Below are 15890 nucleotides of genomic sequence, written 5' to 3'. Positions count from 1 at the left end.
CTGGTCGCCTGCTTCTCCACTCCATCTGTGCTGGCCTTGCATTTCCCCTTGTTAACACCACCTTTTACAAGAAAATCCTCCCAGTTTGCCATTTCAAACAGGTACATCATGTTATACTGAATCAGGTCCACACGAGGTAGTTCTTTGGGGGGGCATTGTAATCCTCACATTCACCGTGGAACTGAATGCTAAGGCCACTCTGCAGTCTCCAGCCAATAAGCAAACCTCCATAAATGAGGACAGACAGCATGTAACAGGCTAAGCTTCACAGGTGTCTACAAAACTACCCACTACATATCCATACCTTTCTCGTGAATGACACCCCGGCAGTCTGGGTTCAGAGTCACAACTCATCAGCCACTCCACTGCGTTCAACAACCAATATCACCAAACCTTTTCTAAATCCTTTCCTGGAAAGAAGGAGGGAGAGAAAAAAAACATTTAAATTGCACAAGCTGATAAAAATCCAATCTTTTCTGCCTCTGCCCTCTCTGCAGTAAACCCTTGGAGTGACGTGCCAGGGGGCGGCTTAAAACAGCTTTACAATCCCGCTGCTGACAGCTACAACCTGCCCAGCCTTCACAGGGCTCCCTGTTCATTTCCCCATCACCCAGACAAGCCACCCTAACCCTCACCCTTGACCTGAAACTAGGCCTTGCCTTCCACTGAAGCTAGAGCAACCAACACACACACACACACACACACACACACACACACACACACACACACACACACACACACACACACACACACACACACACACACACAAGCAGGTTTTACATATCCTCATGGCAGTCACTTCATCATCGTTAACTCCAAAATCCTTACACCGCATGCACTGTTACTATCAATGACAGACAGTCTCCACATTTCCATCTCTGCCATGGCAAGCACACATCTCCCTGTGTCAACAAAGAACACACACAAGGGTTCTTGGTTATACCCTATTGCCAGTGCCACCATATAGGACAAATGGACAATCACTGTCACAGCCATAACTGAGGAGACTTCCGGTGATGAATGGTGTACCTGTCAGTGGGACAATTTCCACAGAGTGCTGACTAAGCAAAAAGGGTACACCACTGTAGTACACTGTGCATCCATAAACAATGTATATCCCACATCTCTACTCAGTAACTCTCCCTCACACTCACTCACACCCACAGAGAGAGAGAGACACACACACACACACACACACACACACACACACACACACACACACACACACACACACACACACACACACACACACACACACACAAAGAGAGAAAGAGAAAGAGAAAGAGAGACATGAACGAACACACACACGCACACGCACACGCACAAGAGCACGACAATTCCTGATTTCATCAGTGGTTTACAAGCAAGCGGCCAGCGTTGAAATTAGCGCAATCTTCTGTGAAATATTACAGGCCACTGTACTTGCCTGTCACCAAATAATTACAATATGTCAGTGCACAGTGTCATCATCTCTACTTCACAACAAAGGTGTTCCCGACAATTGGGAAAGTCACATCCACTGGAGTCACCGCATTACAGAGGCACCTCGATTTCGAAGCGGTAGCGAGTACATGTGCTGATGCTGTCGTGTCAAATATAGGATAGGCTACAAGCGTTTTGTGTCTGGTGATGGGAAATGCAGTTAAACGAATCGAATAAAACGTTCATAATAAATATTAGCAAAAGTAACAAATGAACCCGTTCCAGGAAAAGAGATAATTCTGGGACGTACCAGGCGGAGTTGATTCAACAAGTAAATATTTTTTTCTTGTGTAATGTCTGACAAAAGCATCACAACGCAATGGTTAAATGTGCCATCACAGTTCGGCATTATGTTTCCCTATGTGCTTTCTAACACAAAGCAATAAATAAACCCATATTGCCAACATTCCCACGCTTTTACGACCCGGCAGCCACAGTCTGCCAGAAAACTGCTCAATAACTAGCCTGTACTCTGGCAATAGATGCTGAGTGTGACTGTGCAGTCCGCAACGTTAGCTCATCCGGCTACCTGCGAAAAGGGCAGTCGTTGGCACAACAGCGTTGCAATGCGCTCCGTTGCCTAGGACATAAAAGCGACTCGTGCATCTTCTTCACATGCAGTGGTCTGGCTGAGAGTCACAAGAATTGGATAACATCTGCACAGGATCAACGAGCCTAAGTGCTTGTCAAGTTACACTTTTATGCTAATTTAAAAGGGGTTTTAATTTTCACAAACCTCCTGAGTCCTGATGTTGTTGTCGCCGTCAATCACGTGTAACCAGCGCTCACTCACCTCCTGCCTTAACTCAGATGCGGTCCCGTGTCCTCCCCGAATGCAACCCGGGAGGAATCTCAGATCCTCGAGCCTCCGCCAGCGCCATCCAGCGCTGCAGCCAAAGCACCGAGCTCTCGCGAGAGTGCGCTGTTTTTCTCTTGCGTTGACATCATCGCATTTGAGCTATGATTTGAGCCTCCTGCTACCATCTAGCGGAACCCGACCCTACGCACTCACAAGAACAACAGTTACGTAAATGCAAAGCCTCTATTTTGTAATTTGGTGTTCGGGGGCATGAAATTGGCTTCCAACTGCTCCGTTCTCAGACCTCAAATCGACCTTAAAGGATAAGCGACACTCCTAACTTTGGGCCTGCCAGGGGTGCAGGAGCATCCACCACAGGGAGAGAAAAGGATAAATAACATAACAAACTTATAGGTACACAGCTAACACATTTCTCACCAAAGAAGCAGAGGCTTTTCTTTACATCACATAAAACGTTTAATGTATCAATACTCAGAAACAATGAAGGATAGGCTGTCATTCAGTTGTCAGGTCTCATCATCTTCCTCATCTTAATATTCTTTACTAATGCAGTGCTCTTTTAAACCTTGTAAATGATAACTTCCAGGGATAACAGGTGTGAAAAGTTGGCACGCATAGCAACATACTTAGGCCATTTTCTCCTAAAACCACTTCAACCTGCAAGCAAGTAAAGACCTATCACAGTTTTTTATGTATAAGCTGGGGCCATGTTTGCACAAGGTCCCTGTTGTCTTAGAATTTGTGTGCAGTCTGCCTTAGAGAGTGTGCGTGTGTGTGTGTGTGTGTGTGTGTGTGTGTGTGTGTGTGTGTGTGTATGTCTGTGTGTGTGCAGGCGCTTGCGTGCCTGAGTGTGTGTGTGTGTGGGTGGGTGACTGTTAGAAGTTTGCATGCAGGCAAGATCTTCAGAGGTCGTCGGTCTCCCCATCAAATGGTATGGCATCCATCTCCATGTGGATGTGGCTGTGCTCGTCGTTGCACACCCAGCCGATGGGCGTGCGGTTGAAGGAGGGCCGGGAGCGGATGTCACACTGGTGCACTGGCACCAGCTCGGGCTCCTCGGGGGCAATCAACTCCGGTGGCTGGAAGGTCAGCAGCTTGGAGCCCTTCTCAAAGCCTCCAAAAGGTAATGCCGTTCTGAGAGTGGGGAAAGAGGAAGCAGGAGATCAGGGGTGATCAGGGGGGCTTGGGGCAAGCACTAACTTACCCGTTGCACATCCTAGATGACTTCTCATCTTGCCATCTCTTGTTCTGTGGTATTCTACCCTGAACAGCGACAGTTACTACTACTGTACATTTACATCTACGATGCATTTTGCTTGCACTGACTGTAATGAGCTGTGATTGTTAGCGCAAGGTGTATAGCTCACAATGCACAGACACAACAGAAACTGTACATGCATAAGAAGCAATATGTCACACCTACAAAAGGAGACAAGATTATCATTTCTGTCAATCACATCAGGGATAATTCTTTAAAGCCAAAGGCTTGATGCACTAAAAGGAAGGTGCAGGTTTTTTTTTTATTAGAATACAGATAATTGTCCTCTTAAAACCAGCATTCATAATGCTTGTTTGCTTCCATTGTTACATCTCTGTGTATAAACTTGTTTAATGTGAGTAACTTTTCAAACACCTCAGCCATGACCGTGTTTATTTATTCAACCCCTGTCCCCCCACCACTTTGATTAGCATGGTAATGGTGAGGTTATATTACTTGGTGACATGTCTGTGCTTGGGCTGATATATTACCTGTTGAAGCTCTTGAACTTGGGCATATCCTTGTACACATGTGGTCCAGGCATCTTTGAGTGCATGGTAGCCCGCAGCTCCTCATCTCCCTTCATGGCACGTTCCCATGGAGACATGTACGTCTTGACATATTCACGCCTCCTCTTCTCCTTCTCGGCAGCCTCATCGACCTCCTCTGCACTCAGAGAGAGAGAGAGAGTTTTAACACACCTCCTTCTCAGCCATACCTAGTGAACTATATGAACTATGACAGTCTGACCTCTGCTCTTTCCTCTGTGTTTGTGAGAGGCACTTGAGTGTATTATGCCAATGGGTATCTTGGAGTAGTAATTTATTGTTCGTGCTCAATGCAATCAAGTAATGGAAAGTATCTGGACTGTCTGACATCCAGAGAGAAGGAAAGGTACCTTTGACTGGTTCAGGCGCAGCAGGCTTTGGGGGAACTGGGGGAAGCATCTCGCAGCCTAGAGATGGTACCAGCTCCTGAAGATTTTGCTTGGAAAATACACAGATAATTGTAGACTCTAATCAAGAATGTGTGTGTGTGTGTGTGTGTGTGTGTGTGTGTGTGTGTTTGTTTTTTGCAGTGCATAACATTCTGAATCATTTTCACCTTTACACTTGCACAGATGCAATTGCACACTAGTAAATCAAGATGGTAACAGACTTTTATAGAGTCCAGAGTGACAGTGCACAATCTAGGCTTATTTACCCGGGCTGAGCAGGCCACTCTGTGTACTCTCCCATTAACAGTCCGCTTCCAAGGGACTCTAATGGATATGCATGATCTATACCTATAGGGAGCTGGCCCTGCATGCACATGGGACAAAAATATTGATACCTGCAGTGTATCAGTGTATTGATGTCTTAAAACATATTGGCACATTGATTTTGCGGCCCCATCCCAGTGTGCATGGCGTGTGTTGTGAGTGCTCTCACCATGTGCTCAGTGCTGATGATGAATTTCTCCACGCGCTGCTGACGCAACTGGAACATCCTGGAGCCCCTGTTCTTCATCAGGGACAGCTCCTCCAGCATGGTGTCCTTGGGGGTCTTGATCTTGGTCCCCAAGTCAAACTCGCTAGCTTCAGGGTCGGACTCCTGATCTGCTCAGAGGCAGAGATAAAGGCTTAAGGACACAGAGAGGACAGGCAGCCTTTGTGGTGTGCCATTTTTAATCTTGCCCCCATTAGATACCCTACAGATATCCTTAAACATGTTTAAGGATTTCTCCACCTTGCCTGTGTCATGTTCACTTTTACTATAATGGGTAATTTCAGCAGGGTATTCAGAAAATAAAAGAAGCATTCTGGGTATTTTTCTGCTAATAGAGATGGCAACAAACATGTAGACAGACTGATGGGAGAAAGTCTTGTGTGATTTTGTGAAATTCAGTTCCTTCCTTCTGCACAAAGGTGCTTTTATGCTGAAATGTAGCCAAAGGTTAATGCTTCTGTCACCACTGTGACAATACAGGACAGCTCCAATGACAGGGTGGCATTAACAAATGATCAACTAGGAGCTGGGGTTGCAAGGTGTGTCAGAATCGGTGTCGTTTGTAAATTTAGCCAACATGAAAATACGTTTTTGTACTTTAGGCCCTGCCCGCTGGGACTCTGTAAACATTCATTGCACCATCAATTCTGTTGTACCTATGGGACACTATTTACACTCCAAAGATTACCAAAAACACTTGCTTTAAGCCATACCATAGTTATTTAAATGATTAGTCATGTGTTAGCAGTGACAGTATTCTCTTGAAGATAAATGTAAGTCAAGAGCATAAATGAATGATTTATTGATATGGTTGTTTTGATTTGTTTGTTTTTTTCAGAAGAATGAATGAACTGACTGCATGTGCTTAAGAACAGCTGTGAAACCCTGGAGCAGCAAGCAGGAGGTGTGTGTCTGCACCTCTGAAAGAGATTGTTCTCAGAAACGGTATGGCTCATTAGAGAAAGAATGAGAGAGAAAGAGAGAGAGAGAGTGTGTGTGTGTGTGTGTGTGTGTGTGTGTGTGTGTGTGTGTGTGTGTGTGTGTGTGTGCGTGTGTGAGTGAGATACAGAAAGCGTGGACAGCCGTTTCTCTTTGCTTTGTTTGCCCATAAATAGTTCAGCACAGATTTCAGCTGAGGTTTGCCAAACAAAATGTCTCACAGACCTGAGAGAAGATAATTGTGTTCTGTGGAATCTATTTGTAGATGCAGACTCTGATTATCACCTCGGGACACAAAATTTCATTGGTGTCACATTTTCATCTGTGTGTTTGACGACTACTTGTTAGTGAAGCAATTCGTCAGCATCATATTCATAGCTTAAATGTTTATATTCAAACGCAGTGTGAGAACTGGTAGCAATGTATTACAGACGAGCAAATTGAAAATTCACACTCTGGTGTCCTTCCCGGATCCAGTTTCCATGACACTACTAGCATTTAGAAACTGTATTAGATTTTAAGTCCGGTGCAATTACGGCCTTATCCTTTCGACTGGTGCGAAGTATGCAAAGGGTATTGAGTTGCTGTTGGCTGGAGCAAAAGCAAAGGTCTAGAGGAGAGGGAATACATCAGTGTCCCTGATGCTGAGAACGCCATGCAATGCAGTCTCCTCAAGCACGGGCAGGGAGAGAGAAGGAGAGGGGGTACTCGGGGATAGAAGATACCAGAGTGGGTAACTTATAATGGGCTGTGACATTTTAGAACATTCTGCCATGCATCACTGGCTGAGTCACATGCCTCTGTGGGGGTTGGGGGAGCAGGCCCAAGGAGGGGAGGGAAAATAAACTGTGGAGCTGAGAACAGAGAGAAGGCGAGAGAGGAGCTGGTGGCACCAGTTACCTCGCCATCTGTGTGATTTCGGAGATCTCACGCGGTAGCACTGACTGACCGTTTCATCAGTGTCGTCCACAGACACTGAGAGAGCGAGAGGGCTAATTGGTGATAGCTTACGGACGCATGGGAACGCTGGGAGTAATTATCTCATACAATAGCTGCTAACTCAGCACCTTGTGTGGGACTCTGAGCAAACTTACCATCTTGTGTGATGTTGGTGAAGTCGGTGATGATCTTGGAGGGCTTTTTCCTCTTGTTAGGGGGGGCGGGGGCGGACAGAGGCATGTCTGAGTGGACACAAGACACAATCAGGTCAGACGATCCCACCCAGTTAGGATGGAGGTAACATGCGACACAGTCTGGGACAGCAACATAGTTGCTCACTTAGTTGTCATGAGCAGAAAGTAATTATTTAGTTTCAAAATTATTTATATTTGTTGAGTTATATCTATTAATAAACATGCACAGTTGGGTGGATGCCAGGCAGACACTATCTTGTCATCAGTATAATAATCAAACAGCCATTCAAAATGTCTGTCTTTATGATCAACTAAACAAAGTGTCTAGTGTTTCCTTCAATTCAATGCAACTGAGCAATAGTTATAAAAAAGAAATATATATATATATATCATTTTTTTGAGTAAATCACTTTCATGCTGAGGTCTCTTTTGGAAGCTGAGAAGTGACTATAAACCGAGCACTGCTACATCTCCAGCTCCTGTTACACGCTGGGGTAGTCCAGTTTTAGCCAACTATATAAATCCATAACACGCAGGGAGAGATGCAGTCAGCACATTCCCAGATGTCCCTGCTACTTGTGTGGTGGACTTAAACATAGGCATACACGGCCATTTTAATGTTATGTAAAGTTGGATAAGTATTACTGTACTTCAAAAGCGTCTTCAACATTATGATGTCGCCATCTTAAATATTTGAAGAAGATATGTGAAGCAGGGAGATCTTGGACATTTGGCTTTGACACGCCCCAGTCTTAACACTGCCTCCCACACTGGCATAGGTTTAAAGTTTAATGTGTGAGTCATCGAGGAAAACGTGACAGGCAATATTGAGCTTATAAATTGTGCACTAACTGGAAAAAGGTAAAACCAATTATTTCAGTCAAATGCAATTTCAGGTCTTGACAAAGGTTCTTGAGGTTCTTGATAAGGCTTAAGTGTGTGCGTAGGCAAAACGTCTACCACAGAACATGGGCCAGTACTGGCCAGTATCAGATATTTAATTCATGGTCACACCAGAGGTAGTTGTCCTCATAAGCCATCCGAAGCAACAAGTCTCTTTCAAGGCTGTTGGCGTGCCTGAATGGGAAGACATGCAAAGTCTGAAATCCATGCAAGCATGAAGCATCCAAAGGCCCTCTTACCTAAAACCAAAAGAGTCCCTGGGATTAAAGAGAACTAAAACCCACTTCAAAACAGACCCCAAACGTTCCAGGGAAGAAGCAGCTTTGGATTATTCCACAATCCCAGAGTTTCTGGCACGTCCGAACCACCACTGTTGCTTGCACTTGCTCTTGCCTTGCCCTTCTACATCCCAGGAAGAGTGTAACCCTAGCAGTGGCAGGGACAGCAGTCTTTGGGGAGGGGGCTGGGCCCTGGGGGGGGTTACACTGAGCTGCTTGCTACAAAGCAGCATGGCCTAGGCAAACAGGCCGCTGGTGGTATCCGAGACTGATACTTTCTTGCAGATGCTTCTCATTACTATATATAGATCAACAAAGTAAGGGGAGTTTTGAGAGGGGCCCTCTTACAGTCAAGGGAAAGGACAGTATTGGGGAGCAGAACTTGTGAATCACTCCGTTCCTCTTTCTCCAATTTGTGTGATCTTTGAAGTCGAAGTTCTGAAAGTGCTGGGTGCTTTTATATGCCCCATGCTTATTTTCTGACCAGTGTGGCGTTTTCAATTTCTGCCTCTCGCTTCTTTGCTCTCAAGTGAGCATCATCCCTTGAGATTTGTGTTTTGGCAAACATTATTGCACAAGCTTTAATCTTTGAGAGTTTTATTGAAGATCTCCTCTAAGAAAGGTCTCAGCCAAAATAGGGACTTCATGTTCCACAGAAAGGACTAAGAATGTCAACAGAAACCACTCACCCTATGCCTGCTGAAATGCTGCTTAGTCAGGCCCAGACCAGTGGCAAGATGTACAGTTGATACAGAGTGACTCTTCAGAACCTGCTTCTAGACTAGCTAGAGGCCCTCAGCTGTAGATAAGTTGAGAACACAGAGGGAGGAGAAGTTGTCTTTCTTTTCAGCTGCAAGTGTAATGCCAAGCATGCCAGGGACCCAAATCAACCATGAGATGATATGTGTTTATGTTTCAAGGAACAAGATTATATTGTTCAGCCAATTCTTGTCACAGTATTTATTGTGCACTGACATGGCAAGGTGTCTCTTAAGTCTTCTTTTAAATTTCAATGTTTTGGGCAGAGAGTCATACCGAGTTTCTGGTGTTCATCTTGTCTTCTTCAAATGTTTGTTTTATAATCACACTGTAAAAAAACAGATTGAGTTTAGCTGTTAGCTGTCTGACCAAATGCTCGGGTATTAACAGCCCTATAAATAGCCAGGGAGCGCGTGCAGGATCTGACAGGATCGAGGTGGGCTGGGAGTTGGGGGTGGGGATGGGAGCTGGAGGTGGGGGGCCCACAGTGGAGCCCAAATGTCTGAGTGGTGGGAGTCCGGCACTGGTCATCGCCAGAGGAGAGCCCACTGAGAGTCAGAGCAGAACCCACCACCTAAGGCTAAGGACAGAGATAACATAGACATAAGCAAAAATATGCATTTATATTTATTTATGAACATCTACTAATATGCAGTAGACTGCAAAATAGCATACTAACCTAGGCTATGCCCTTAACATTATTAGCGTCTTGTTGTTCAAGTTGTGCTTAAAAAAAATTTGGAAATATGCCCATATTTGCCCAAAATATTAGCCTGGGAGAACCCGTATGAACCTGATGGCAAATTTGGGGGTGTCTGTCCTCCTTGCAGGTCAGTCTGGCAAGGAGGATAGACACCCATTTCCAACATTGCAAAAAAATCCAGGCACCAATCACAATCCCTTATCCGGCATGAGGCGGGCTCTATATGATGACAGATAGAGCAATTCATTCAACACAACTGTGCTGATGGTGACAGGGTTAAACAGATATGGACTTGTATTTTGGAATTGAGTAAGCAACCAAATGCAAAACCTTTGTGTACAAGACAAGTCAATGAATCACTTGAGATTTGAGAAGTGGTCGGATGTTAACCAGGCTTCAGAAATATCTTGATATTGGATGTTGTAGTCCTTAAAAAGGGGACAAAAGGTCAATTACACTGAAACCGATAATGATATCACAAATACTGATCTCATGGCACTGCAAGACTAGACAGTGACAGAGAGTGAATCAAACTTATCTAGGCCTTTGTGATTTCATGGCTGAAACAGTATTGGCTGGAAAACCTTGCTTCTTCTTTCACAGGTTGTTGATTACCTGTTCAAAATTCTGATTTGATAAACAATTCTCTACAGATTCTGGTAGCAATTTTGGAGAACCAACAACCTTGATTGGCCTTTACTGATGATGATGATGATCAAGACACCAAGAATGTGAAACCTGCCTCTTCGTTCAATTTCAAGTTGGCCAACGGCTTTTATGTTCTACAAAGAGGTAAAGTGAAGAGAGCCATTCTTTTGGACAGATGTTTCAGTTGTTTTATGTGTATAGGTCCCATAAAGTAAGAGCAGCAGCCAAAGTTAGCACTGGTGACATATGATCCGGGGTCAAAGAGCATATAGGGGTCATAGGGCAGCCTGACTCATGACACTGAAGTTGGTAGAGTTTCAGAGATCAAAAACAAGAAGATTCATCATTTGTTTCTAAGTATTCTGCCCTACATTTGGTTGCACCAGGAGACCAAACAAAACTAGCTAATAATGGATATTTCTCATAAGGCAAAGGAAGAGTTAGATAACACTGATCTTGGATTGTCCGCCCACACAGATTTAACAGATAATCTGTTAAAATTCATGTCGAGTATAAAATAAAAAAAATTGTTGACCAGCTACTGAACATCACCTTATCTAACTAAATTCAACCCCTAACCTTCACCTTGATCATAAATTGCAGTTTACAGAGTGTCAACAGATAGTTTGCTGGTAATCTGAGGATCTGTAGGTGGTCTGTGAGCAGATTATGCAAGTGTAACCAAAAGTAAATATGACATTTCTTCAAGGTATGTCACAGTTTTTTTTATTTATTTGCACTTCATATTTTAGTGGCATGATATATGGACTAAAAGTGATATAGAAGGTCATCCTATTTCACCTATACTTTACAAACTGGCAATAAACTGCATCTGCAGTCAGGAGACAATGTAGGCTATGTAGGCCAACCTTTGCTGTACATAAATTTACACATAACTTCCAACTGCAATTTTTGATGTTTGCAGGTGTTGCTACTACCGTTAACCACAGCCACATTCAATTCAATTTCGGTTGTAGACCATTATAGCATGCATTCAACTTGACATGAATGTAGCCAGTAGAAGCCCTCTCCCCTGCCCATTAGGATGCAATTTAAATAATTTCTATATCTCACGAGACTTCAACGTTGATCTCCTGAAGTTTAATTTGGCTCACTCAACAAAATGACTGCCAAGTGCCACTCAAAACTCCTCAGCCAAAATATTTTTGTTCCAATATCTTGTGATGTAAAGGTTCATAATGAAATTTGATAATGCTGCATATTCATTAGCCTAGATGTACACCAAATTTCATGAAATTCCATCCATAGGGTTGCAACTGATAAGACCAGTGTGTGGCAATGCTTTGTGATATAAAGTTTCGAAGTTTACAAAGTTGACATGCTGAATCACTGTCACATCTTGTATGCATGCCAAATATCACACAATTCTGTTGATAGCATATTCTGATTCTGACACATTTCAATAGCTGCTTGAATGGCTCCCTATAATCACTGCTGGTGGATGTGTGCATGTGAATCTGTGCATTAAATCAGTTTGGGAGCAGACATACTCTCTCTCTCTCTCTCTCTCTCTCTCTCTCTCTCTCTCTCTCACACACACACACACACACACACACACACACACACACACACACACACACTGGCAGTGCACACAAGTTTGTCCAGACACACACATGCAGTACACTTCAGAATTGGCACCTTTAGTGAAGCAGTAAAGGTGTAAGATAATCTTTTGGTGGTTTATTGTAATTTCACTATGAAAAAAATTAGGGAAAATCCAACCTTCAAGAGAAGCAAATTTATTCTAAGAAAAAGGAAAATCATAAAGAAATAAATATTTTTTTTAACAAAAACAAGTCCACAATATTGACACCCCTAGAAAATCTTAAATATACTGTAGTCAAGTCAAGTCAAGTCAAGTCATTTTATTTATAAAGCGCATTAAGCGTGCACAGAGTACAACCCAAAGCGCTTCACAAAGACAGACAGCCGAACTACAGTATATAAAATGTAACAAAAGTGTTTCCCTATTCAACTTATTTCAAGGGCCGTTCTGTAACTCCTGTCATCCCTTCACCAATTTCTCACTTTTGTTGTTGCATTTTTCACCACGGAGCTCCCCCTACATCATATTTCACAACCGGAGACCAAAACTTTGGTCTTTTCGTTGGCTCTGCCATGACGACCATCTAAAAATGAAACCATATTATAGCTAGCCAGCGTGGTTATATGGTGCTTGAGGGAGGCGTGTGTATGCCCAGACAATTTTAAGCATTTTGTGTTTCTCACTCGTTGTCACTTCTCACAGCACTTACTGATTCAGACACTGGCGGGACGTTAGTGCAGATCTTACAAGGCTGGTGTTCCACTAGGAGACGATAGGGCTGCAGGGAATGCTGCCATTCTCGCCACAACAGGTAATTTAGCCGTCTTAATGATTTCTAAATTGTTTTATTAAGTTGAAAATGTTGCATAGGGGACTTTTAAGTTAATCAGACTGTGAACATTCAGAAATAGTTCATGACTTTCTTTTCCACTAAAGTATGAAAATAAAGTGACAAAAAGGCTAAATCCCCAAGTAAATTTTCAACAAGAGAATACACTAAAAAAAGAAAATGTGTTGACATTAAGTCAGGGAATGGGTATTAAATCTAGGTACCTAAAACAATAATGAAAAGGTTGTAATCAACTGGTATTGTGCCAAATATGCTTGGACAAAGACCCATGGTTATCTTATCCCCACATACAGTATGGAGGATGATAAGAGAGCCAGAAAAATAAGAACCACTGTTGGAGAGTTATAGGAAGGTAACATCTTAGGGTCATCAAGTCCCCCAAATCTTCAAAAGTGACCTTACTGCTAATAGATTATTTAGAGGGCATGCCTGGTAAAAGTCTTTCCATTTACTTAACTACAAATGTAAATGGCAGGAGTTACTGAATGCTATAGTAGTAACTTTGTCTGGAATTGTTGTCTTGAAGTGTAAAATGTTTAACATGTAGCAGTGATTGTTGGTTTTTACATAGTCATAGCCAGCCACTGATCTCTTTTTCAACACTTCATCACTCGGTGCTGATAAATGCTTAACGTCAGGTTGACCTGGAGTTGTTGAGGCCAACAACAACCTTAATGCCAATGAAACACTATCTCTGATATTAAATCAACCAAGATGTGTTTGAGATGGTTCCCACAGCTGCTATCGTGCATGATTTAATCTGTTGTGCTTGTAAACTGTGATGTAGATATTTATGTTTGTTAGATGCATGAATGATACTTGTGTTAAATATGAGGCAGCAACTGTAAAGACACTGAGATGAAAAGCTGTGTGTGCCGCGCTAATAGGGTTCGGATTTCATGCCAGCCCATGATCTGACAAAAACGTTGCTGGCCAGTGAAGCTGTCAGTCACAGTGTGCAGCACACACCAGTAAGGGACACTGAATCTCTATGGCCTACATGAGATGAGCAGACACACTGAGAGAAAATGGTCTTTAAAGCGTCTATATCGTCCAACCACAATGAGAATAAGAACTTCCCACAAGTGTAATGAACCACCTCAAACGTATCCCTGAATGATTATTCGACTTTTCAAATAAGTTTTCAATGTCTCTACTGTAGCAGTCAAGACAAATAGGATATGGCGATGGTTGCCCAGTATTTTCAGCACACTATTCTGGGATTTTTAGCAAACTTAGAGGGAGCTTCTAGGCAGCAAAACAGGGAGAAGACTGACAGATCAGATAAGATCAGCCACCTTTAAAGCAATCATGGAGGAATTGTGTGGTCATGTGGGAATGTCGGTGCTGGTTGCCATTAATCAGGGGCCAGAGCTCCGGTTTGCAGACCCAGGCAAATACTCCGTCTGAAACTCTGTAATGAGGGACACTTGCCAGTGAGCGTTCTCCAGGGCTGAGCAGCGCTCGCAGGGGCTTATGTGGCCATGTGGAATGACTGCAGTTGGTCACTAATGCTATCACCTGAGACCCAAACCTAGAGGAGGGACATGAGCTTCAGAGACTGGGCTCGTTAGATGAGGATCGGATCGGAGGAAAACTGGGACGGAAAACATTTGTCTGTACGTAAACCTTATCATCCTAATGACCAGAATATGAACAGAGATCTCAAAATGATTCATTGTAGCTCTATTTCCCGCAGATGTGACTCACAGTCTCTGTGTTTGGCAGAGTGGTGTTGGGTATAGAGCTAAGCAATACAGGGGAGAAGTCACAGACATGTACATTGGTAGAGAGACATGTTTATGTATCTGTAGCCATTCACACCTACAGTACCCTCCAGAATTATTGGCACCTTGGGTGAAGTTGATTAAAAACAAGTATAACATAAGAAAATGTGTTCTGAGAAAAAGGGAAATCTCATAAAGAAGTAAACACATTGCTTACCATTATTGGCAGCCCGAGAAAAACCTTATAAACAAAACCGAACTGAAGCATTTTCCTATCTAACTCAGATTATTTAAATTAATCAGAGTGTCTGTGAAGTTTGACTTTCTTTTCTACTAAGGTATGAAAATAAAGTATCATCCAACTATTACTAAGTCCCACAAAAAAATATTCAAAAGTGACCTCACTGCTAATAGATTATTTAGAAGGCATGCCAGGCAGAAGCCTGTCCAGTCATTTAATTACCAATGTGAATGGCAGAAGTAACTGAATGGTACTGGATGTGTCTTGTATTGCCAGATGGAATTAAAATGACACTCTTAGGCTTAAAACACTGTAGGTGTGTTTGGCGTACATACATGTAAGAATAACTATACTGAAAAAACTCATGCCTAATGATAATTATAGTGGAGGAGCTGTGATATTGTGGCTGTTTTTATTCCCAAAGACATTGGGAACCTAATTAAGGTGCATGACATCATGAATACCAAGGAAAACCTGTACATTTTCAAAGAGAATCTCTGTCAATCTCTGCCAAGACACTAAAAGTGGGTCATGATTGGATCATTCATCAGGTCAATGAACCAAAACAAACATCCAGATCTAAACAAATATGGTTTACTGAACACAAAATCAAGCTGCAGCCATTGCCATCTCAGTTCCCTGATCTAGACTCCACAGAAAAACAGTGGGGCGAGTCAAAGAGGAGAATGCACAAATGTGGACCTATGAATCTGGACGATGTGGGAGATTTTGTAAAGACGAATGGTCTTAAATCCCTTCCTTTGTATTCTCCAACTTCATGGGGTTGTTATAGGAGAATATTACAGGCTGTTTTATTGGTCAAGGGAGGCTTAGGTATTACAGCAGGGGTGCCAATAATTGTGAATGAAGTGTTTTTATTTTAAAAATATTTAGTTCTTTATTAGATTTCCTTATTATCAAAATTATCAAAATTGCGTTCCTTCAAGGTTGGATTTTTCCTGATTGTTTTCATTATTACAATAAATCACCAACAGATTATTTTTTATACCAGTTTTTAGTCAACTTTTCAATAAGTCAATAATTCTGGAGGGTAATGTAGCTAAAATGAAAATATACCTTAGTTAATTAACTTAC

General features: G+C 42.7%; 1 protein-coding gene across 2 annotated transcripts; it reads right to left on the bottom strand.

Annotated features, from left to right (window-relative positions):
* Positions 1-2734: 2734 nt before the first annotated feature.
* On the bottom strand, positions 2735-8474 carry myoz1b (myozenin 1b). Of its 2 annotated transcripts, none has more exons than XM_062518246.1 (6): positions 8262-8474; positions 7081-7167; positions 4991-5157; positions 4459-4534; positions 4052-4226; positions 2735-3436 (listed from the first exon to the last, which is right to left on the bottom strand). In XM_062518246.1, exons 2-6 carry the CDS (start codon positions 7163-7165, stop codon positions 3205-3207), a joined length of 735 nt encoding a protein of 244 aa, XP_062374230.1. In that variant the 5' UTR covers positions 7166-7167; positions 8262-8474; the 3' UTR covers positions 2735-3204. The 2 variants fall into 2 exon arrangements, with proteins under 2 accessions (XP_062374230.1, XP_062374229.1); XM_062518245.1 differs by having other exon boundaries at positions 4459-4546; positions 8262-8468.
* Between the last annotated feature and the right edge of the window lie 7416 nt (positions 8475-15890).

This window comes from Sardina pilchardus, chromosome 17 (assembly GCF_963854185.1).
Source record: "Sardina pilchardus chromosome 17, fSarPil1.1, whole genome shotgun sequence".
In the NCBI taxonomy this organism is placed as follows: domain Eukaryota; kingdom Metazoa; phylum Chordata; class Actinopteri; order Clupeiformes; family Clupeidae; genus Sardina; species Sardina pilchardus.
Note: the sequence above shows the minus strand (reverse complement) of the source record. Positions and strands in the feature narration are given on the sequence as shown.